Source organism: Microcebus murinus, chromosome 23 (assembly GCF_040939455.1).
Source record: "Microcebus murinus isolate Inina chromosome 23, M.murinus_Inina_mat1.0, whole genome shotgun sequence".
Classification (NCBI taxonomy): Eukaryota; Metazoa; Chordata; class Mammalia; order Primates; family Cheirogaleidae; genus Microcebus; species Microcebus murinus.
Genome location: NC_134126.1, coordinates 27,797,502 through 27,823,102, shown reverse-complemented (window position 1 = coordinate 27,823,102; position 25,601 = coordinate 27,797,502). Strand labels below are relative to the sequence as shown.

General features: G+C 40.0%; 1 protein-coding gene across 7 annotated transcripts in view; it reads left to right on the top strand.

Moving 5' to 3' along the window:
- The window catches only part of SRGAP2 (SLIT-ROBO Rho GTPase activating protein 2), a 220,182-nt gene that overhangs the window by 99,383 nt on the left and 95,198 nt on the right, over positions 1–25,601 (top strand). For all 7 annotated transcript variants that reach the window (XM_012760312.3, XM_012760302.3, XM_075996905.1 and 4 more), the window contains exon 4: positions 18,939–19,101. In XM_012760312.3, the coding sequence (XP_012615766.1) occupies positions 18,939–19,101 (163 nt within the window). The remainder of the gene's footprint in view (positions 1–18,938; positions 19,102–25,601) is intronic.

The following is a 25,601-nucleotide window of genomic DNA, read 5'->3' as shown; positions in this document are numbered from 1 at the left end:
CTGAAGATTCTTAATCCCCTCAGTTTCCTCATTTGCAAAATAAGTATAATAATAGTATCTACTTCAAGGAATTATTGTGCTAGTTAAGTGAACTAATATATGTGAAGCCCTTAGGACGGTGCTTGGGCACATAGTAAATTTATTTATTTATTTAACATTTTTTTGGAGATAGGGTCTTGCTCTGTCATCCAGGCTGCAGTGCAGTGGCATGATCATAATTCACTATAACCTGGAACTCCTGGGCTCAAGGGATCCTCGTGCCTCTGTCCCACAAGTAGCTGGAACTACAGGTGCACACCACCACCCCCCACTAATTTTTAAAAAATTTTTTGTGGAAACAGTGTTTCACTATGTTGCCCAGGCTGGTTTTGAACTCCTGGCCTCAAACAATCTTCCCTCCTTGGCCTCTCAAACTGCCAAGTGTGAGTCACCATACCCAGCCAGCAGGGAGTAAATTTAAGCAATAGCAACCATTATCATCATCCTTGGGAGCTGGGACTCAGCACAGACATAGTACATAAAACACTGGTAGATTAGATTCACTAGTCACTTCCTGTGCAGAGGTAAACATTCCTAAGCCTGGCTAGGTAATATCATGTCAGTCTCCATTTTCTTCAGAAACCCCCATGGGTCCTCCTGAATGACAAATTCATCCTCCTTCCTGATTTGTATGGTATGGCTACAATGGGCAGGACATATGTAATTGTGTGACTTTATATAATTGTATGGCCATTCCCCACAAAAACTCAGCAATTGTATGTTTTGTCCTGTAAGGTGTGACGTAGTTCAACCTTGATGTGTTAGATCCAGGCTCACAGTCATCAAGTGGAGGAAACTTGTCATATAGCCACCCTCTGGTTTCCTTGTCCCTTGGGAGTCAATAGTTAGTCCTGTTGCCAAATTGTTGATTTTCCATAAAGATATATAGTGTTGAGGCCCACAGGTCCCAGTTTTGACTTGCATGAATACAAAAAGGCCAGTTTTGTAAGCCTTGGAGACCAGCACATTGGTGTAATACAAACTGCAGTCATGAGCACAACAGAATGTGGTTTATTAAGTTGTTTGTCTCATGAGGCCAAACAGAATCTCCCAAGCTTCTGCATAAATATCTGTATGTCACCCTTTTAGGGTAGGGAATGATAAGAGGGCAGGTCAGAAGCAAGACATGCTTTTATGAGCAATTGGGAGGATGTTGGAGACTCCTGAGAGTTTCCTGTGTCTCCTAGGATCTGCCCCTGGAATGTCAGCAGGCGATTCCTCAGGCTTTCAGCTCCATGGAGCAATGACAGTGGTGATCATGTTCCTTGACAACAGTGCTGGGGCATGGAGAGCTTTTAGATTCATTTTCTCTGCTTCTGTAAGCCCCATAATAATTTCATAGTAGACACAGGAAGCGATGTGCTTCCTGCTTCTACCAGGCAACGTGTTCTTGGGAATCTTTAATTCTCAGGAATTTGCAGCCAATTAAATGAATTTACTTTGATCCAGTTCTCTTTTCAAGGCAAAAGCCATGCCATCTTATTGGGAGCTGACTGTGTTAAGTGGGAGGGTTTATGAGATGAGAAGAAAAGATAGTCTCTGCTATACGGACTTTTATAATTGCAATGGGGAAAATCAGACAGGCTGAGAGCGAATAATAAGAACACATGTGCACAGGAATCTAAAAATAGGATCCCATTTAAAGTAGGTTCCAGTAGTCACTGGGAAGAGAAGGAAGGTGGAGTACTCAGGAGGGACTCGTGCTTGCTTCAGTCAGGGAAAGGTAAAAGATAGCACAGTTATGTTCTCAATTAGATTTGGTCCCAAGTTAATTGAAGTAAAGACTTTAATATCTAATTCCTGTACTGCACTGAACTATCACACTGTGAGGAGAAACAGAGTCATATGGGAGGGACTCAGTATTAATGAAGGATTTAAGGAGAATGAGAAAAAAGTAGGGTTTGGGTTTTTTTTTTTTATTTTTATTTTATTTTTTTTATTTCTGGCTAGCCAGGGTCCAAGCCCCAGAGCACCAACGCAGTGGCCACTCTCGCAGGCAAGGACCAAGGGTTTGGGTTTTTTAAAGTTAAAACAGGATCACCTTCTCTGCTGGCTCCTGCTTATACATCCCCACCATCATTGCCCCTCGAGGTTTAAATTCAGGGAGGATCAATGAGCACAGTTCTGCTTCTTAACATATTTTGGGTACAGCTGGTTAAAGAACCAGTATTAGAAAATGAATTGAACAAACTAGGATTATCTTCAGCAGTAGGATGCTGAGCTGTGTTTGCCAATTCCTGTTTAAGCAGTCGGGACAGGGCATTCTTGCATGAAATTCAGACACCCCTCCCTGGCAGCCTCTGTGTTAAAGTAGAGGTTGCAGAACAAGTCTGGCAGCTCTCAGCCTGAACCCTTGTAAACAACAGATGTTCATAACTAAGTTCTAGGGTGGGGGTAGGGGTTACTGTTGATGCTTGAAATTCTTTGAATTTATAGGCAGCATCTCAGGGATTTAGCAAAAGGAGGAAGTTGTACAGAAGTGATTCTGCGGTGTACAGGTGGAAATGATTCCTCGGATGGATTTCCTTGGAAGACAAGGCCTATGCTGTTGAGCTGACTCTGCATGGCAAGTGAAGTGAACCCAGGAAGGCAGGCACAGTAAAGAAAGGCTTAGCTTCCTAGATGTATTGACTCCCTGCCCTCCTCCCCTCCCTCACTCCCTTTTATACCTGGACTGGATTATCAACTTCTTCCTTGCTTCTGTTTTCTATGTGTGCAGACACAGGTGCTCAGCATAGTCTCTCCTATTCGCACCTCCTAAGGGAAGCAATGTAGGCTTTTATGATATACTAATTAATGGGCTATTGTTACTGGCTTTGTCTTGGATTCTAACCTTATTCTCATACTTTCTCAATGTTGATTTTGCCAGATCTCCGTTACATCATTAAATGGAGGTGGGTGAAGATAAAAGGGCTTTTAGAGACTTCAGGGCTGCCTCTTCTTTATCCCCATCCCCGAGTCCCCAAGCACATATACTGAGTTTCTAGCCAGTAACTAGAGTGCTTAGGAATCTTCTACCTTACAACACAGTTCAGGGAAGCCATAATGGAAAAATGTGATACATCTTTAGTAGGCTTTTTTGCTACCAAACTAAAGACTTTAGAAAGGTTCTCGCCTTTAATCAAATGGGAAAAAGCAATTTATCAGGCCAGGGCATGTTTTTGAGTCATTCTAATCAGCCAGAAACAGCTGACTTAAAATTGTTTTATAAAATCACATTATTTGGGGGGCTAAGAACACCTTTGTGTATTATTCCATCTGAAAAATAAGTCCACTACTGGTCATTTTATCCATTAATATAGGAAGTTTTGGGAAACACTAATCTTGGTATGTGAAGTTCACTTATTATTTCTGAAAACATTTATTCTATGTCAAGGTCTGTGCTGGAATTAAATATACACAGGAAAATAAGCTACCATTCTAGCTCATGGAAGTTACTATTTAATGTAAAATATTTTAAGTGTGTGTATGTGTGCATGTGTTAATTCTAAGAAGGCGTAGAGTTCAAGGTCAAGGAACCAGAATTGTTGAATGATAAGTGACCCTTTTAGTCATCTTTATTACATGTGATTCAGTAATAAACACTTGGCTTCATCCTAATCATCAACAATGACCAACAGCTTCTGTGCGGGTTCTGGGGTCACAGAGAGGTAGGTGTAGGACCCAGCTCCTGCCCTTAGGAGGCTTGTAGTATTGTGTGAAAGATAGAAGGCTTATATGAAAAAGATAACACAAAATAGCATATACTCAGGAGAAATGATTTCATTTTTCTCCAGAATGGAATCTTTAAACATTTAAAAAATTTTGACATAATATTAGGCTTACAGAAAAACTGCAGGTATAGTACAAAGAATATCTGTATACCACCATCTTGTCCAGATTACCCCAAAAGGTTAACATGTTGATACATTTGATTTAAACTTCTTTTTCTTTCCATATACAATCCACACACATACACTTTTTTTCCCTGATATACTTGAGAGTAAGTTGTAGACATGATGCCCTTTTATCTATACATTCTTTAGGGTATATTTACTAAAAATAAGGATGTTGTCTTATGCAGTTGCAGTACAGCCATCAAAATTAGGACATAAAAATTGATACATTATTAATATTATCTAATCCATAGACATTCAAATTTTACCAATTGTTCCTAAAGTGTTCTTTTTGGCAAAAGAAAGTTCATGGTTATGCATTTCATTCAGTTGTGTTAATCTTTAGTTTCCTTTAATGTGGAATGATTTTGAAGTCTGTATTTCATGACATTGACATTTTTTGGACCTTTTAGTCCCGTTATTTTGTAGAATATCCCTTAATTTGATATTTCAGATAATTTCTGATATTTCCTTATGATTAGATTCAAGTTATACACTTTTGGCAGGAATACCATAAAAGTAATGTCATATTCTTTCCTACATCATATCAGGAGGCACTTGCTGATGATCTGTCCCATTGCTGGTGATATTAACTTTGACCATTTGGTTAAAGTGGTATCTGCCAGGTTTCTCTACCATAAAGTTATTTTATTCTATGCTTTGTAATTAATGAATATATTGTGGAGAGATACTTAGAGTATCATGTAAATCTCAAGTTACTCTTCAGCCCTTATACTCAACTAATTTTAGCATTAATTGATAATTCTTGCTTGAATCAATTATTATTGTGATGATTACCAAATAGTCATTTTTCCAGTTTCCATCATTCCTTCTACATTTATCAGTTGGAATTCTATTGTAAAAGGAAGAACTTTTCCATTGTTCCCATTTTTTTTATCTAGTATTTTGTTTATATTAATGTGGATTTGTGGATTTTTATTCAATAGTTATAATGCTTTATCATCTTTATTTTAATGTTCATATTGTCCCAGATTTGGCCAATAGAGTCCCTATAAGCTGGCTCCTGTGTCCTTTTTTCTTTTTTGAGAGATGGAGTCTCACTCTGTTGCCCAGGGTGGAGTGCAATGGCATGATCATAGCTGATTGCAGCCTCCAACTCCTGGGCTTAAGTGATCCTCTTGCCTCAGCCTCCTCAGTAGCTGGGACTACAGGCCCGTGCCTGGCTATTTTTTTTTTTTTTTTTTAGAGATGGGGTCTCTCTGTTGCCGAGGCTGGTCTTAAATTCCTGGCCTCAAAGCAATGCTCCCACCTTGGCCTCCCAGAGTGCTGGCATTACAGGCATGAGCCACTGTGCCCAGCCTCCTGTGTCCTTTTGATATGTTCCCATCATTCTTTGAGCACTTCCTTTCCTTCTGGTACAATAAGATGGTCCAGGTTTACCTTCTACTTTCTTAGCCTTAGCTCTAGTGTTGGCCATTTCTTGAGAGAGCCTTGGTTGCTTTTAGTGGAGAATGGTATTTAGAAACCATGGGTGCTGTGTGGGTGTGCTCTTTGTTATTGGAATACCATTAGTATATAGTCCCTCTTTGCAGACGGAGGTCATAGATAGATGCTTGTACACACAGACGCCGATACCCCCCCATGTACTTCTATAACTATTTCTCTATCCATATGCTTATCTACATTACAGCCTATGCGTTCATATCAGTGTCTTCAATTCCAATCCAATACCACATGTTTTATTCAGTTTTCTCCCTTTTCCACTGTTCTCTGCATGGAATCACTAACCCATGCCTCTGAAAAGAAGACTACTAACTACGCATTAATACAGGTTTAGAATTCTTTTTGTTTTCAGCCTTGAGGGCCAAAACACAGTGTTCAAAAGTTAGTTGGCTAGTTCTTTCTCCCCTGTCTTAGTCCATTTTGTGTTGCTCTAACAGAATACCTGAGACTGGGTAATGTATAAAGAAAAGAGGTTTATTTGGCTCATGGTTGTGGTAGCTGGAACGCATAAGAGCATGGCGCCAGCATTTGCTCAGTTTCTGGCGAGGACATGTGCTCCTCAACATGGCGGAGAAGCAGGAAGGTGAGTGCAAAGAGAGCAAACATAGGGGGAAACTCACTTTATCTCAACCTTCTCTCTTAGGAACTAATCCAGTCCCACGAGAGTGAGAGCTCACTCCCAAGAGAGCAGTAATCTATTCATGAAGGATCCTCCCCCATGGTCCAAACATCTCTTAACACCACTGCAATGGCAGTCAAATTTCAACAGGAGTTTTGGAAGACACACAGCATTTTCAAACCATAACATTCCCCAGCCCCTAGACTTTTAGTATGGTGATATTTGTTTGACATACAATTTGGTTTATTTATTGCTGTTTATATTTAATTTTTTCCTCTCCAAAATGAGGTCTTGATTGACATTTCTCACTGCCAAATCTTTTCTCTTGAGTAGAGATTGGGCAGTCTCAGTAAAAGCGAGAGACCTGCTTATTCATAGCTTAAGTCAGGCCTTAAGAAGTCAGTGGTGGGGCTATAAGCCAGACAAAGAGCGTGCACCAAGGACTCTTCTACAGACATTTTCCCCTCTCCTGGGCCAGCCCTGTCTCTGAGCCCATCATCTGATAGATTGGGACACATGCCCATTTGTCCAATGACTATTTTCTTAGGTTCTCCTTGACATTCTATCTGATCACCTCTTTTGCACTTAGGGAACCAAGAATCCAGCTTGTGTCTCAGCTCCAGACTATGATTGCGCAGACTGTTTACCACTAGCTCATGTAATATGCTTCATGTAGGACCTTTGGATGATCTTGATCTGATCTCTCAGGGGTGAAGCCCCAGGGCACTCTCATTGACACCCAAACTTGTAGAACTTAAAGTCCAGCTCCTGGACTGTTTGCTAGCTCCCTGATCTGTTGCCCCTGCAATTTCTCCTCCTTAGCTTTTGGCCTTGCTAGTGGCTCTTTTGCATCAATTCTGACCTGGCCATTTTTTTCTGTCTGTCTCCCGATGGCTTCCAGATTTCCTTTCCTCTGCCCCCTTTAACCCTCTTCCTGCATCTCCCACACACTCATTTTATTTCTCTTTCCTCCAGACACATATAAGCCGGTCAGTGCTGCTGATTCCAGCTGTTCTGAATCTTGCCTACAGTTAAAGTTATAAAGCAGATGGACCAGCACATCCTAGATGTTGTGCCAATTTCCACTGCATGAAAACAAATTACTGAAAAGCTTCAGGAAATTTTAGAATAGTTTTAGGGTTCGATTCTGTCTTCTCACTGGTGCATCCTCACCCACCTCATTGTACTTTGTCACTTTCCATCACCTCTTTGTAGGCCTCACTTGATAAAGGCTGGTTTTGAAGACCTTTGCCCTCATTTTTACTCTTTTTGTGTACTAATAGGTTTAACCATTGGGATAGGACTGTGTTGATAATCAAACTATGGTTGTTGGTTGGTTTTCTAATTTTCTAAACCCTTTTAAATTCTTCCATATAGGACTAAGGAATTTATGTCCCTTTTGATCATATAGAGAACGTGAGGCTCAGCCCTCTGTGCTGTGGGTAGGTCAAAGAATTCACCAACCTGGGAATAAAGTAGATATTTCTCTATTGACTTTATCAATGAGGGTGCAAAAAAGTGCCAGTGCCACTGCCAGCCCTTGCAGGGAGCCTGTAGACACTCTCTGTAGAGAGGAGCATGTTCCTTGGGAAACAGTGATGCTGTGCCCACATCTTTGCTTTCAGAATCCTTATTCTTGGAATTTGCCAACTGCTTTCTCCCAATGTCTTGTAGAAGATTGTTTAAATTCAGCATTTCTAGTCACCCTGAAAATAAGAGAAAAAGAATCAACGTAGTAGGGATACTTGCCTTATAGGTGTATAAGGAAGACACTAGCCATTATTTACAGAGCATCTGGAGAAAACTGTTGGCATAGTCCAGTAATTATTGGGTGCCCACTGTAACCAGAGTGCTAGACGATATAGGAGCTGTCTTCAAAACAAGTCCTTATCACTCTGCATTGAGTAAGGTAAAAAAAAAAAAAACAAAAAAACAAGTCCTTAGAGAATAGGCTTCCAGAAGTTCAGGGACCCCCTAGATTTATATATTAGTACAAATAATCCTTCCTTCCTTCCTTCCTTCCTTCCTTCCTTCCTTCCTTCCTTCCTTCCTTCCTTCCTTCCTTCCTTCCTTCCTTCCTTCCTTCCTTCCTTCCTCCCTCCCTCCCTCCCTCCCTCCCTCCCTCCCTCCCTCCTTCCCTCCCTCCCCTCCTCCTTTGGAAGAGAATACTAGAAAGAATATCCTCAGTTCTCAAAAGGATCTGGGGTATATAATCATCTCCCAAAATTTAGGACCATAGCTCTAGAGCAGTGACTTTTAAACTTTTTGATCACGAATCACTATATTTTGTACTGCAAGGTGGAAAACACACACACACATTTATATTATTAAATAAATAGCTGAGAACACTTTCACAAAACAGTACTTACCGTTGCTCTATATGGTGTACTCTGATATTTTCTACTTTGTTCTGTTATTCTGTTCTACTATTTTCTGTTTCATATTTTGAGAAATGCTAGGTGGTACCCTATGAATTGACCTTTTTTTTAAAACCCCACTAATGAGCTGTATCCCGCAGTTTGTAAAACATTGCTTTAAGAGCACTGATTCTTAATTTATTGGTGTGTATAAAATTGCCTGGGATGCTTATTTAAAATGCAGATTCCTGGGCATCACCCCACCCCTAGTAAATTGGAATCTCTGGCAGAGGAGCACAAGAATCCACGATTTAAACAAGTCCTCCAGGTGATTCTGATGCAAGGTGAATTTGGGTCTTGAAGCCTGACACTTAGAGAAACTGCTCCTCCTCTGGACTTCTGAGCCTGGCTGTTTAAGGCTTCCAATCACACACTTGCTTGGAGAGGGTGGTCGCTAACAGGAATCAGCTGCATCCAGACTGAGCCTCTTCTCATCACAGAATGACCCCAGTTACTTACACTCACTTCTGGAGTAGATGTTCCTTGATCGTTCTCTTTTTCTAATGTCTGTTATGGCCCTTATGAAGGCAGAGAAGGGGTTAATGAGGGCCACAGAATAGAGAGTGAAGGAACTGAAGGGTCATTTTACAGAGTGGCTGGGGTGTGGCCCAGCCCTCCAGTAGGTGCCCAGAGCCTGTCCCAAATTAGAATGGGGTGGGATTCAAAACTGCTTTTCCTATTCCCTTGCCTTTCATGTGTAACCGCATGCAGTGTGTCAACATGCTTTCAGGCGCCGTTAGGCACCAGCAGTTTTGCTCCCTCTGGGTTCATGGACCCTTGGTATTCCTGTTATGTGTTATCTTAGAATAGCTCATTGTCCATTAACTCCTTTAGCACCAGGCCTTTGAGATGTAAGGGCTTTTGGGTTGAAATGTAACAACCACCACAATGAAATAAGAAAATGGTTACTTGTCAGGAGACCTGGGTTCTTGCCTTGCTCCACCAATTATCTGTGAGACCTCAGGCTCCCTGTGCCTCACTGTCCTCATTTAGAAAATGACAGGTTTGGTCTAGACTCTAGCCCATCTTAAAAGTCCCTTCTAGCTCTGAAATTCCATGATTCTATTTTTTGTACACTCTGGCCTTTTCTCTTTAAAAGTCTTCCCTTTAAAGCCTTGGCTAGGTTGGGCACAGAAGATTCACTGAGTTTGGGAATTTCCAGAGAACCAGATGATAAGTTAATAATAATAAAATGTCTTCCTATTTAGTGTACTGATGAAGTAGGAGATTTATAAAACTAGTTTATTGTAAAATTGGGTAATAAGGCCTAGGAATTTTGAGATGTGTTTTTGTCTCTTCAGCCACTTTGTTTTGTGGGTGTGAATTCATTTTGTGGGCTGTCAGGTATGAAAAAAAATTATTGTTACAATAATAAGAAATTATGATGATGATAACTGATTTATCATCATCGTTAAAACACTTCCATGTTTATAAAGTTTTTTATGGACATCACCTTGTTTGGCTTGATCTTCACAAAAGTCATATGAAGTAGGCAGGGCAGGTCTGCTGTCCCCATTCTTTTTTTAAGAGACACATTCTCTTAAAAAGAGACTTAAAAAGACACTCCAGACAGGAGGGCAGTGGTTATTCAAAGGTGAGATCATTGTGCAGTACAACCTCAAACTCCTGGGCACAAGAGATCATACCTCTTCAGCCTCCTGAGTAGTTGGGACTACAGGTGTGAGCCATCAGGCCTGGCTCCCATTTTTTCAACAGATGAAAAAATTTTGAGATCCAGAGTGCATTTGTGACTTGCTCAAATTTACCTAGATAATAAGTGGCATAACTTCGAATTACTCTGGGTCTTAAGCATAGTTCTGGGTGCTTTCTGCAGAGTATGGTTGGGATTTCTTTGTTCATCCAGATTTCCTAAGGACTCAAACTCAATAATTTGACCTACTAACCTGGAAATTGACTAGGGCATCTCTTACACCACACAACCCTTTAAAGTTTTGCCAGTAAAGTATCAACATGGTTAATGATATGGCATAATTTAGGGCACACAAGTCAATGGATGTACAAATTCATTACTTAATAGCCACCCAGAGAGTGAGCACAAGATATATGCTGGAGCAGTTGATTAGGCAAGATTGGCAGAGGCTGAAGATATTAACTATTCATTAAATGAATCATAGTTTTTCTGTGTTCAACACTTATAGGTTTTCTTTGGCTGCGGCCTCTGTTATTAGTCAATACTGATTAAGGACCCACCCATTCTTGGTGTTATGTGTTCATTGAATGTTCCAAAATAGACCCTGTCCTCAGGAGACTTCTTTCCAATAAATATCAAAATAACACATGAGAACTGATAATGAGATATGCAGCTTATCTGATGACTATGTAGACTTCATTCCATTTAGGCCTATAGTGTCATAGAATCAAGTTATATTACTTTTTTCCTCCTTTTCGTTGTTGGCATGAGCCATGTAAGGGGACTCATTGTCCCAGGAACAGGTATTCGGGAAGGGAGAACACCCTTATGGATACGTTTTTTTCTCAGTGGCTTGTTTGGTGCTTGGCATACTTAAGTGCTGTTTGCCAGCCAGGAGGAATTACTGGCTGTAGATCAAGCTTCTCCACTCATGCCTGGTGCCAGGGAGATGCTTGCTCCTAAAGGGGTGGTTACCACTTTGAAAATAAATGTGTAGATTTCTGAGTGACGTCATTCCACCTTGGCACAGACAGGTATTTATTTCTCTAGAATGAACTATCAGGGGTGAGCCAGACTGTCTGCCTCACTCATCTCCCAAGGTTTCATTTATTTTAAAAATCTGCTAACACATCTGCTTGTATTTTTTTTCTCTGTATGTTTGTCATGTGCTATAATTACTTAGGGGTTTCTGGTGACATCTTAATTAACTAGAGAAGTAAAAACTGAAGATATAATTGTAGAGTTGTTCACAGGTTTTTCTATAGAATATGTGGATCCAACTGTCAACATAATGTAGATGCTCACGGATTCTTTTAAAACTGAGAAATATATATCAATTTTATGTTCCTTGGTCATCGATCACACCTTTGTATGTCTTTTGCTCTCGTTTTAGTTTAATTGAATGAATTGAATGAATTAGTGAGCTCAGGCCTTTTGATGTGATCATAGCCTATTTGGGGAGACTTTCAGGGAGCATGTTTAATACGTCAGTGAATTTCTAGGCCCATAGTTCTATGGATCATGTTGGGGTGGAGTGCATAGTCCTTGTGCTCTAGCATTCAGATTGTACCTAAAGAACCCAGGAGGGTTTAATAGCCTCTTTGTTTATTCCTCTTTATAGTTCTGGGAATGCTATTGCCAAAATGGGGGATATAAATGAAGGGGAAGTCTCAGGTCTGCAGAAGCCATAGAGAGGGTTGGCAGGCAGGCCAGGTCCAGCAGCAAGACCAGGCTAAGATGTGGTTGCAGCTAGCTGGTGGATGCACAGTCTAGGAGCAGGAAAGTGCTGTCTTGGATCCAGGAAGTCTGCAAACATGGAACAAGCAGGTCAGAAACAAAAATGTTGATCCTATCCTCCTAGCACATAGAACAGTGTTTGGCCCATAGTAGGTGCTCAGTTAATATTTGTTGAATGAAGGAATGAAATGAGAGATCAGGAACTCAGAGAAGGAGCCTGGAAAGTAAGATGTCAGAAGTCTAGGCAAGAATTCTGGATGGCAGAGACTCAAATCTTGGGTAGAGCACCATGTTTGCTTTCATGGGGTCCATAGAGCTGTCTTGAGTGATGTGAAGAACCTCCAACCACCTCCTGTCTGCTGTGAACACAGTACCAAGGGGGTGGTTGAAGGGAAGGTAAAGTCTCTCACTTGACATAAACTGATAAAGACATTTCTACTGAGTGTCAGCTATGGCTCGTATTTGGGGGCCATTCTTAGGTCTCTGACCTTACCCTGAAAAACCTTGGTGCTATAACCATTCAGAAAATTCTTATTAACACTTAATAGATGTCAGACAAGTTGCTCGTCCAGCTCTCTACTTCAAAGCAGATTCCTAAGCTCCCCGCTCTTGGGCATGCCATTCTCCCAAGGGTGTGGCTGGGCTCCATGGAACTAATCCAGAGCCACAAGAATCCTATTTCCATACTGCTCTTTCCCCAAACCTTATTATAGGGGACAATTTAGGCTATTTTGAGTAAGGTGGGTACACCACTGCTTGAATCCTTTCTAATCATCTGTCTAGGCTACTGAAGACAATTTGTGGTACTAACTCATCCCTGAAAAATTGAAAGCTCATTTCTCCATACATAGAATACATTATTTTTGCCTTTGGCACTTTTCTCTTTCTGTCTCTGAACTCTCTGGCGCTGATCTCATTGCTGGCAAAGCTAAAGCCCAAGCTATGATAAGCCCAGAGAAGTGTGTCTGCCCCCCTGCCTGCCCACCTGTCTTTGAAAGGTATCTCCAGGCTGCCACGGTACTACTGGGTCACATAACCAGCAGCCACCATTTGAGGCAGAATCTTTTTCAAGTCAGTTCACACCTTGGTGATTTCTTCCCCCTCCTTCTTTTAACACCTTCCCCAGCAAATCCAATCCATCCTCTGGCTTATCTGGGTCAGCAAGGGTCTGATTTTATGCATGGCACTGTCAGACCATAAATCCGCTGCAGCTTTCCTCTCTATCCGGCCTGCCCGCTTCTGTCAGCATCAGCAAAATGCATAATAGAGAAAATAAGCCAGAAAGGCTAATAACACTCATCTGAATAAAATAATCTCTTTGGCTGCCTCAGTTCGTTTCATTTTAATCAAGGTGCCAGGAGGGAATTTAGGTTAAAAACTCCAGCCTCCTCCCTGTCACTAGTTCCCTGTTCAACCATCCCTAAGCGATTCTTTTTATTATGCATGTACCTTTATTTATTTATTTATTTTTGTATTCTCATAGTTGGATGCTCAGTAACATATACCGAATGATATATTTAACTCATTTTGGGTTTTGTCTGTCATCACAGACATGTCTATTTTTAAAAGTGAGAAATGATATTCCTCCTAGATGTGTTGGTATTTGCCATCTCTCTATCCAGACTGGCAGATTTGATAGGAATTCTGAGACAGGGAGTGGGGGCTCAGTGGAAGTTACTGAAGCATCTAGGGTTCTGGCAATCTGGCTCCCTCTGGATTCCTTCCTGTCAACCTCAGCACACAGTTCCCAGTGTGGAATGCAGGACTGATCATTCCACTTTGTCCCTTAGGGAAAGGACAGTGGAAGATTAAATTCTGCTCTCCAGTTGGTATCTCCCTCACGTCTTCCCAGAGACTTACAGCTGCTTTGTTAATTGCCTGTTGCTGCTGTCTTACCCCAGTCATTATTTGCTGAGGGCTGTGCATTTTCAGCAGGCTGCGATCTTGGCCCTGGCCCAGGGCCGGGTGAGGAGCATGTTGGAAATTGATGAAAGCTGAGTCCTAGTTTGTTTGGAAATAAAAGTAGTAATATTTCCTCACATTTTTATAATGCTTTGCTGTTGGCATAGTTCTTTTGCATCCATCATCTCATTTGATCCACACAATAGCCCTGAGAAGTGGGCCAGTCAGAGACTATTGGCCCAAAAGGAAACATACCTCACTATAGCAACCAGAAGCTCAAGCCATTCCAGCAATGCCAACCTCATGCCATGCATTCCATCTGTGGAGCCATGAACATAGCAATTAATTAAATGACACCTTAGGCCAGGAGAGCTTCCAGGATTTTACAAGCATGCTTTGAAGATCTTTAGGGAGCAAGATGTACACTGACAGGCCATGTGTCCATTTTATAGATGAGATGATCGAAAATAAACAGAGGGAATATGGAAAAAAGGGAAGTATAATATAGAAGCCAACTTGAACCTTTATGGACTTGGCTCTTCACCCTAGATATTTTAAAGAAATCCCTCTGAGCATTTGCTGCAGAGTTTGTTGGCCATCCATAATTAGTCTAAGTTGAGGGACAAAACCTGGGCTAATGTCTTCGAAGCTAATGATTCAGCTGTGCAGATTTATATCTTTCAGTGCATTTATGGTGATAATCTCTTCTGCAGATGCACAGGCAGCTTGTAACTTTCTGAGTCTCCTTTCTTTTGACTCCAGAGTCATTCCCTCTCATGTACAGTATGATGTTTTCTTGATCTTCCTCCTGAAAATTTTTTTAAGTAAGAAAAATACTCCTGGATATTTTGTCTGCTTTTTAGGGATTAGTGTTTGAGGAGGTTTGCAGCTGTTCAGCACATTCCTAAGGGATGCAGCCCCTTTTCTTTAAATGCCCAAGTATTACACAACCTAGGGCTCTGGGGGTGGGGAAAGTAAAGAGACTGTGCAAACAAATGATAGATGGAAAAGATGTAAAGACAAATTTCAATCTCCTAACCAAATGAAGTTCCCTTGGCTCCAGAGGCCCCAAATAAAATGAGGCTGCAAAGCTTCTGGAGCAGGAAACCACTCTAGCAGAGCCTTAATATGCTCCCTATGAAATCACGTCTCGTTGACTTGCTTATTTTCCATCCTGAAATGTGTTTCATCTTTGTTCATGTTGGCTGGGAAAATTGTCTGTATGGTATATTTGTGATCTCTTCCTCCCATATTCTCTGTACCTCTCCTACCCCAACCCTACCCCCAAATAAATGAATGAATGAATTAAAACACCTCAGTTGAAAGGAGGAATATGTGTGAAAAAGCATATGAACTCAACGGACCAGTGTCTGAAAAGCTGCAGTAGTAGTAAAAGAGACTGAGAACCCGTAAGAAACACACAACAGGGTCTAATGCTGGGTTTTTCTTGAAGCCATAGACTCTTTTTTAAAAAATAAAAATCTTGCATAGAACCCCAATATATGATATAGATCAAAGCAGCATTTTTGATGGTATAAATCTACTTTTTTTTTTTTCTTTTTGAGACAGAGTCTCGCTTTGTTGTCCAGGCTAGAGTGAGTGCCGTGGCGTCATCCTAGCTCACAGCAACCTCAAACTCCTGGGCTCAGGCAATCCTTCTGCCTCAGCCTCCCGAGTAGCTGGGACTACAGGCATGCGCCACCATGCCCAGCTAATTTTTTCTATATATATTAGTTGGCCAATTAATTTCTATTTATAGTAGAGACAGGGTCTTGCTCTTGCTCAGGCTGGTTTCGAACTCCTGACCTCGAGCAATCCGCCCTCCTAGGCCTCCCAGAGTGCTAGGATTACAGGCGTGAGCCATTGCACCCGGCCTAAATCTACTTTTGAAGTGAGTACTTATTACAGAGTCAATGAGAACAATGAGGCTGTGTTCATGAAATAAAAATATTGAAATCAGGATTATTAATAAGAGTTACAGTTTTATATCAGTTTCAACATCCAAGACATTTCTGGTTTTGTTTTGGGTAGTCCAATATCAAGACAATCTTGATTCAGACAGATAAGTTATTATAATCTTGAGATAATGTTAAATTGATTTAGATGTTTGAAAAATAAGATATTTTTGTTTTAAAGTTGAATCACTAATGTTACCAGGCAGCTATTCCCATTCTCCTTCATAAATATTAATTGGATAAGCCCCAACATGTATAATAAGCACTGTAACAATTGATAATGAGATGGCATGATATTGAACATGTCGATTCTTGCTGCCCAGCCATGGTCTACCATGAACCCAGCATAGGCCCCTGAGCCATCGGTGGCATGTAATTGAACCTGGCTGCTGTATGTCAAGTTCCGTGTTCACCTATACAGCTTTATCTGAGGAGGCACATGCAGGCTTGAATGAAAAAATAAGCCTGTGCAGAGCTACACCCATTCTAACCAATAGCACATTGTTCAGAGGTTCTGGAGCATGCAGTGATTCTTTATTCCAGGGCTTGCATACAACAAAGCTCACTTAGCAGCCCTTGAGACATTGTGGTGGCATCTAATGCAGAGCAACTGTGTCCTGGGTCCCTTGCTCATTGGAATGTAGGTTGCTCATTTGGATGGATGTGTTACAGTTGTTTTCATTGCAATGCGATTGACTGTTAATTCCAAAGTATTTCTGAACACAGCTTAAAAGCTCCTGCTCAGTGAAACCAATAATAATACTGTAGCTATCCCACTATATGCTGTAAGGATAGAAATAAATACATGTGGTAAAAGTACTTGTGGCACCTTAAAAGTTCTTCAAGTTTATTAGTGTTAAGTGGTGAAGCATTTTATTTTAAAAGATTTCTACTTCCACTCACCCTCTTTATTAACCCATCTTTGTTTCGTCATCCTTTCTTTTGAGGGTGCCCTGGGCATTGTGTATCCTTTTCCATGGTGTCAAGTTGGTTTTGCCTCCCCTGTCTTCTCTGTGATCTGCAGCATATATTTGTGAGCTAGCTGGCCTTCTATTACAATTCTGTTTTATTATAGATCTTTTTTTGTCTCCCACACTGCATTGTGACATTGTTATTTTTGTAACTACCAAATCACCTAATGCTGCACCTTGTTCATTTAAGATACAAATGTTTATACATTTATGGAATTGAATTGTAGCATCATTTTTTTGTGTGTAAAGAGCCATAAGAAAAGAACTAATGTAGACCACCAACACGTATTCTTTCTCCCCTAAGAAGCAGATTGAAACCAATTGTCAATTTAAGGTCTTACATGTGCTTTTAAAAAGCAAGTATAATTGCCTGGTCTAGTCCATACTTACTGAGGACATGGGTATATTGCCAAGAGAAACCACTTAATAAAAATGTAAATTAAATTATTTAGAATTTTATAACTGAAACCAACTTATAATCAATTTGAAAGTTTTCTTGTGATGGAAACATACAATGTCATTGAATACATTTGCTCAAATCTCTCACTATTTTGAATTTAGGATGGTTTCCTGCTCACTTTTTTTTTCAGATGCTAAACATTTTGAAAGGCATGGATTAATTATATGTATTTCTCCCTCTCAGCTAGTATATATTTTTTCCATAGAAATCTTTTAATTTCCATAGAAATCTTTTAATTTCCATAGAAATCTTTTAATTTCCCTAGAAAGGTAAGTGGACATAATGTTATCACAGTACTTGGCACATAAATGTTAATGATTCTGGCTACAGAAAAGTGATGCCTGGGGCAGGAGGTGAGGGTAGAGGAACAGGTTTAGAACAGTTTGATTTTTTAATTTGTCTGATGTGTTCTGAAGCCCAAGTAGGTGCGGCATGATTATTTTTTAAGAGTTATTACTACAGAATTGGAAAAGCCCTTCTAAGTTGAACTCTCCATGCTTTACAAATCGCAGCTGCTTGGCAGCCTTCAGCACTGAATAGAGGCAGTGCTGACTCAAGAAGCAAGCCCCTCTCAACTCACTTTCTTTGCATTAAGAGTTTGGAGAGAGGAAGAGGGAAAATGGGAATGAACACTGATTTTTTGCAGTGGTTGAAAATACTCTCTGATAGACTTGGTTTGAATTCCAACATTGCTACTTTTTAGTTATGTGACCTTGAGCAAAGTGTTTAACCTTTTTTAGTTCAACTTTCCTCATCTGCCAAATGTGGTTAATCACACCCACCTCATCAGGTAGTTGTGGGGTTTAAGTTAAACAACATGTGGAAAGGGCCTGGCCATATGCTAAGTATACAGTGTCCCTTGATAAATAGTGCTGTAAATGATTCCTACTTTCTGTTTCTCTCCTTAAATTCAACTTCCAGATGCAGAACTTTCTTGTTGCTTAAATTAGTGCTGTGAACTGAGGAGGTAATCAATAATTCTTTTGAATCACAATGTTTTCATTAGAAATAAGCATTTGGTTTAGCATTTTACTGCTCCACTCAAGCTGTAGACATGTTAGGAACACATATGTTCAGATATGGTTTGTATTCTTGGTTGTGTGGGACATGAAATGAGGGATCAGTCAATGAAATCAAAACCTCCTATGTTCCATAGAACTCTAGAGTTTTCAGTGACTTTTTCATGGCAAATGTCTCCAAAATTGTCTTTACTGAATCCTTACAATGGATAAATTTGTGGGGATTTAGTCTGTAGTGCACTAGACAAAAACTGTAACTTTTGTCTCTAACCCTAGAGACAAACCAAATGACTTGGTGGCTAAGGTTATGGACTTTGGACTCAGACAACCTAGACTTTTTCTAGCCAGACAATGTGGAGCTGTTGTTCTAGTCCCTGACTCCCTCTTACTTGCTGTGTGACTCTTAACTATCTGTGGGCAAGTCACACCTTTTCTGAGCCTCAGTTTTCCAATCAGTAAAATGGAGATAACGGTAGTTTCTTTTTACAGTGAAATGATAGAGCTTAGATGACATAATACATATAAAGAATTCACCACGTTCTTAGAACACAGTAGATGCTCAACAGATAGTTCTGCCTCTCCTTCCTCTCCTTCTTCTCTTTCCCTCTTCATTTCCCCTCCTTCTCCTTCTTATTATTCTTATATTCTCCTTTTTTCTCCACTGAGTTTTTAGAAAAGAAGAAAACTAGAGAGATGGGCTTTAGGAAAGATATCTTTGTTTTTGGTTTGGATTTGATTGCTATGAGTTTATAACATAGATTATAGTTGTAGATGTTGGCCCTTGCTGCTTACCAATGATGATTTTTTTCCCCTTGCTATTTCTCTGCAGGAAGGATCAGAATGTTCTCTCACCAGTCAACTGTTGGAATCTCCTCTTAAACCAGGTGAAGCGGGAGAGCAGGGACCACACCACCCTGAGTGATATCTACCTGAATAATATCATTCCTCGATTTGTCCAAGTCAGCGAGGACTCAGGAAGACTCTTTAAAAAGGTATAGAGATGTTCCTAGTCACAGAGGTTCTTGGGTTAAGCAGTGATACAATCTTGTAAATAAAAGAGAGAATATATTATTGGCCTACTTAAAAGGCTTTCCACTGGTAATTCTCACCACATAGTTGTGCAGAAAAAATATTTGAATTGGCATTCCTTTCTTCCTTTTTGAGCTGAATTAATAGTAGCCCTGGAAAAGTAACCATTTGCAAGGTACAATCCCAGGGTCATACCTAGCAATCCCAGGGTTGTACCTTCACATGGTACCTATGAATAATATATGCATATATTAATAATAACTGTGTTTGGGGAAGTTTTCTTAAGGTAAATTGTGAAGCTGTTGAGCTTTGGGAACATTCAGTGTCATTTTTTATGTTTTCCTCTTCTTGTTCATTTAGCAAATTCATGTATGTTTGTGTTTTGGCTTTAGTTGTCTCTCCAAGTTCTCATCTCAGCCAAGGTGGACTCATGAATTTGGTTATTCTTATCATGACATGTCTTTGTCTGTGGGTGATTGAATGCTTTCTGAAGCTCAATTGTTAGCACAATTCTTGAGTGTAGGTTGAGCAACTTGATGAAGGAAAACTCAATTGCAGTAATTTTAAGGACTTTCTGCCAAATTCACCTTACCTATCAGTGGTGGAACCAACCTCTTAGAAACCCAGGAACCTCTTTTCTAAGCTCTCTCAACTTGAGCTCACAGTGTAATCATCTATTCGTGAACTGGTTACAAATGATGGCAAAGGCCCCAACCATTGTGTGTGACAGGCCATGTCTAACATTCAAGCTCCAACATCCTCTGAAGACTTTTCAGAAGACAAATAATCCTCCTACAGGTTGTAGGTAGGAAGCGGGTATATTTAGAATCCATCAATTTCCAGTTGACAAAATTGAGTATTAAGATTTGAGGCTATGAGAGAAAAGACTGCAGTAAACAGGATTGTGATTGATTTAGCCATAGCTCATGGTCAGTTTTCTAATTCTTAATATTAGGAAGTTTTCCAGCTTTCACTAGATCTGAAATTAATACATAATTTCTTGATAAAATAACTGATTTAGAATCATCCATCTACATAATTGCATCCATGAGATGCTTTCCCTGTGTCTTAGAGACAGAATATTGAGGGTACAAACATCTGACAAAGAAAACAATGAAGAGAAAGATAACTCCTCGCAGAGCTCACTGGCTATTATTAGTGGCCCGGCTGTGCTGTGGTTGGGGCCACACTTCATTTAGGGGTAAGTGTACTTTTGACCGACTTTTCATGGTTTCCCGCATCTTCTCTTACTTGCTTGTCACTAATTTGAGTTATTCTGCAGTAGTCGGTGATGTGTGTGTGTGACTAAAATTAAAACCTATTTAGGTGAAACCTTGACAGTAATTGAGCACCACCTTGGCTCTTCTTTGTGACCATGACAACCACTTTGACTATCTCAAGAAGGAAAGAGATTGACTGATAGTTTCCACCTCCATTTTCTCTGTTCATCTGAGAAAAAAACTTTTGTGAGAGGTATTCACTTAGCTAGAATTTTCCCAATCTCTCAGCTCCCTTTTCTCCGAGCCTTAGAAGGTTAGAGAAGAACCCAGCTGACTCTTATAGCCTCTCCAGATCTCAGAGATGTTTATGCTGAAGGCAGCCAGACAGCAAAGCTTTGAGTGTACCTGGCTCTTCAAGTGTCCCATACACATTTTACTAAGGATCTGTGTGCATGGCACATATACAAAGCATGGGGCGTATGACCTCCAGAAGGAAAATCCACCCATGAATGATTTTCCTAGCTCTGAGCTCAGGGCTGACCTCCTTAAGCTATACATTTCTATGCTAGAGTGTAAGGAAGAACTTCTCTTATTTCTCACAGGACTTTAATACGTTACATTTCATTGAAAAAAATATACATAAGTTTATAGCTAAATACATTTTCACTAACTGAACATACCTGTGTAATCAGCTGCCAGATCAAGAATCAGAACATTTCAGCACCCCATGCTCGGGCTCCCATCTAGTCATTCCCCACCTCCAAATCCCCACGGATAACAAGTGTTCTGAATTGTAACAGCAGAGATTAGTTTTGCTTGGTTTCATACTTTATATAAATAGAATCATACGGTATGTACTCTTTTGTGTCTGGTTTTTCTCATTCAACATTATGTTTATGAGATTTATTCATACTGTTGTGTATAGCTGAAGATCATAGGACTTTCTGTTGGTCTTTATAACTTTGCATCAGTTAAATTGTAGTTGACTAGAGACACACATAGTATTGTTGAATGGCCAATGACTGCTATCCCACAGGGTGAGCAATCTCTTCTCTCTTTCCCCTGGAATTCCAGTGTAGACAGGGAGCTCTAAGGTACAAGCTGGTTGGAAGATCATAAGAATAGATGTATTCTATTTTGGTTGGGCGAGAGCCTCTCTGCTTTCTAGAAACATTCTTCATGCCCTAATTTTTCTATCTCTTTTGTTTAGAGTGTGTTGTACATGAAGAATTAGAGTCCCACTGGTTAATATATAGTAATCAGACAAAGAGACCTAAGGAATGTGCCTGGCCAGTCTATTATGTGAATCTCCCCTGGGCTTGCTTTGCACTGTCAGAGCAGAGACCGTTTCCAAGTGATCTTTTCGCTTGGGCCTAGCTCTGCTCTTAACTCTAAGACTCTGGACAGTTGCTTCTGTGCTTTCTGTGCCTCAGTTCCCTAAACTTAAAAAAAGTTTGGGCTATATGATTCACATGGTACCTTCTAAATCCAATATACTACACTTCTATGATGACAGGGGTATTCTGGGTGGGTAGGATGGGGGTCCTTCTGGTTGTTGGGTAACATTTGTTACATTGTGATAGGTAAATTGCACTCCCAGAGATAAGGACAAACAAAAGTAGGTGTGGGCATGGAGAGGGCTAGCTTAAGCAAATGAACATTGAATTTCTTGAGGAATGAAGCATTGTTTCAGATGCTGCTATCTACAGTGACCATCAGCCAAGAGATGCCAAACTGAGATCCAAATGTATAAAATAGGTGTATCTTTTGTTTTTCTAGTAAATTTGGTTCCAGTAGCAAAAGGAAAATCCATCTCTCTGGAGACATAGACTTCAGAAAAGATACCTTTATTTCTGTTTTGACTATGGACACCTGTCCTTTATGTGAATTTGCATCTATTTGTTGTGAGCAAAAGTCATAGATTGTCTTCTTTTTTAAATTTGTTTAAAAAAAAATCTATAAAACTTAACAATTCACTGGTAAAAGCTATGATAATAAAAGTCAGTATTTTTTTTGAACTCTTATTGCCAGGTACTGTGTTAAGCACCTTATATAATACATTATCTCCTTTAGTCCTTAAAATAATTCTATAAGGTAGTTACTGTTATTATCATCTCTACTTATGAAGAGGGAAACTGAGGCTTAAAGACATTAAGTAAAAATGAGGTGAAGCTAGTGTTTAAATCCAGTTATCTAGCTCTAGAACCTAATATTTTCATCTAAATGAAACCCAGTACTCTTTCTGTATGGAGTGCAGGGAAGGGAGTATTATGAATTTTCTCATTCTTTTCCATTGAATTCAGATATTTCATTTAGTTATAGAATTAATCTAATCTTTTGCACACAAATCTTCACAGGGTATGGAGCCATTAAACATCAACATTGTGTTGTTTCTCTTACCTGGGTTGAAGCAAGCAGCTGAAAGTTGGGAGGGAAATAGGGCAGTATGTTTATTTATTCTCCCCAGGGGCAGAATCTCTCTGCCCCTCTGGGAGAGGAACAAAGACTCATTAAATGTGAGTACTGGCCAAAAATCTGGCTCACGGCTAATTTAGCTAATTTGGGGATGTCAGGGTGGCTGCACAATTGGCCCCTCTATGCTACTGAACCCCCTTAAGGGATGCACCCTGCTAGCCCTCTGGTTTGTGGTTATGTCTGCTGGGACATATTTTACATTTTGCATGAAGCATGTTGGAGATTCCTTTAGCTAAATATAACATCTGGAGAAAGTAGCCTCCTGTCCACAGCTTAGAAACAGACCGACTTTGTCTAGCACTCCAGGGAAAATTGAGCCCATTCGGTGCTCCTGACATCTCCTTTCATGTAATGAAAGCTCAGTCTGTCTAATCCCTGTTGGACCTAAGGTTTGGGCAAATATTATTGCTGTCACCTTCATTTGTTTAATGCGGGGCTTCAAAAAACGGTGGCCAAACACTGCCAGGTTTGACTCCCATCTTCATGTGGTCTCTGTAAAAGGCATGTTCTAAAGAATCCCACCAGGATCAGAAATAATTTTTCCCCCTTGCTCGGTTTAAACTGAAGTAAACTTGGGTGTGCTTTCTCCCGCAGGAGAGAGGACAATCCTGTTCTCTCTTCCTCGTTTTACTTAGCTGGAACGCACTGAAAGTACCTCTGACTTTTCTGTCACTGTTTCTAGCCCTGACAGCTGCTCACACTTAAGTTTGGAAGCTGGTCAATTCAGACAGTCCTAACACTCTCAATTGCACCCTTGTTTTTACAGTACTCCAGTTGACTGTACTCCTTTTTTGCCTTTAGTATTCTAAGTTTCTGTGGCAAAAACTCAGGTTAAATTGAGAAAGCCAGATCATATTTCCTGTAGCCAGTAGTTCTCAACTTTGCCTGAGCATGAAAATTACTTGGGAAGTTAAAAATAAATTTTTGTGACCTTGCATGAAAAAAAAAATGATCACCTGGACTTTGTTAGGTCTTGGACTTTTGTTCTTCGAAAGACTTTTTTTTTTTTTTTTTAGACAGAGTCTCACTCTGTTGCCCGGGCTAGAGTGTCATGGCGTCAGCCTAGCTCACAGCAACCTCAAACTCCTGGGCTCAAGCCATCTTCCTGCCTCAGCCACCCGAGTAGCTGGGACTACAGGCATGCACCACCATGCCCAGCTAATTTTTTCTATATATATTTTTAGTTGTCCATATAATGTCTTTCTATTTTTTAGTAGAGATGGGGTCTCGCTCTTGCTCAGGCTGGTCTCGAACGCCTGAGCTCAAACGATCCACCTGCCTTGGCCAGAAAGACATTGTTAAGAAAATGAAAGGCAAGCCACAGACTGGGAGAAAATATTTGCAATACCCATATCTCACAATGACTTATATCAGTATGTAGAATAAAGAACTCTTAGAACTCAATAATAAAACTACCTAAATTTTTAGAAATGGGAAAATTTTTATTATATAGTAGATACTTCACTAATGAAAATATTTAGATGGTCAATCATCATATGAAAAGATGCTCAATATCATTAGTCATCAGGTAAATTCGAATTAAAACTATAAGGAGATACACTATACACTCACTAGAGTGGTTAAAATTAAAACAACTGATAATGCCAAGCGTTAGTGAGGATGGATGGAACTTTCATATGTTGCTGGTAAGAATGTAAAATGGTACAACCACTTTGGAAACTAGTTTGGCAGTCTCTTATAAAGTTAAATACATGCTTATCATATGACCCAGCAATTCAAGTTATTTCTAGATATTTACTCCAGAGAAATAAAAGCATATGTCTACAAGAGACTTGTGCCTGAATATTCATAAAGCTTTTGTGGTAGGCTGAATAATCCTCCCTGCCCCCTGCTGCAAAGATGTCCATGTTTTCACCCCTGGAACCTGTGAATGTTACTTTATGCATGTAAGACTTTGCAGATAAGACTAGTTTGAGGCTCTTGTGATGGGGATATTATGCTTGATTATCCAGTTGGCCCTTAATGCAATCACAGGTGTCCTTATAAGAGGGGGATTACAGGTAAAAGAAAGGAAGGCCATGTGATAGGAGCAGAGTCATAGAGAGGAGATGCTATGCCACTGGCTTTGGAGATGGAGGAAGGGTCCATGAGCCAAGGAATACAACTCTAGATGCTAGAAAAGGCAAGAAAACAAATTCTTCCTGAAAGCCTCCTGAGCAAAGGCAGCCCAGCTGGCACCTTGATTTCAGACCAGTGAAATTAGTTTTGGAGTCCTGACCTCCAAAACCATAATAGAATAAATGGGTGTTGTTTTAAGTCACCAAGTTTGCTTTGTTACAGCTGCCATAGGAAACTACGACTTTATAACAGCCAAAACTGGAAACAACTCAAACATCCATTAACAGATGAATGGAAAAACATATGGTATATCCATGTATGAATACTAGGCAGCAATAAAAAGAAACAAAATGCTAGATAGATATAATGTAAATGAACTCCACCAACATTATCCTGATAAAAAGAAGCCAAGCACAATGAGTACATTCTGTATGATTCGATTTATATAAAATTTCAGAAAAGAAATCTAATCTATAGTGATAGAAAACAGATCAGTGATTGCCTTGGGATCAGGGTGGGGATGAAAGATTGACTGAAGGGGACACAGGGAATTTGTATGGTCACAAAAACATTATGTGATCTTGGCGGTGCATTTGACAAAATTTATCACACATTTAAAATGTTACATTTTATTGTATGTAAATTATGCCTTGATAAAGTTGATTTAAAAGATAATTTTTAAAATACCC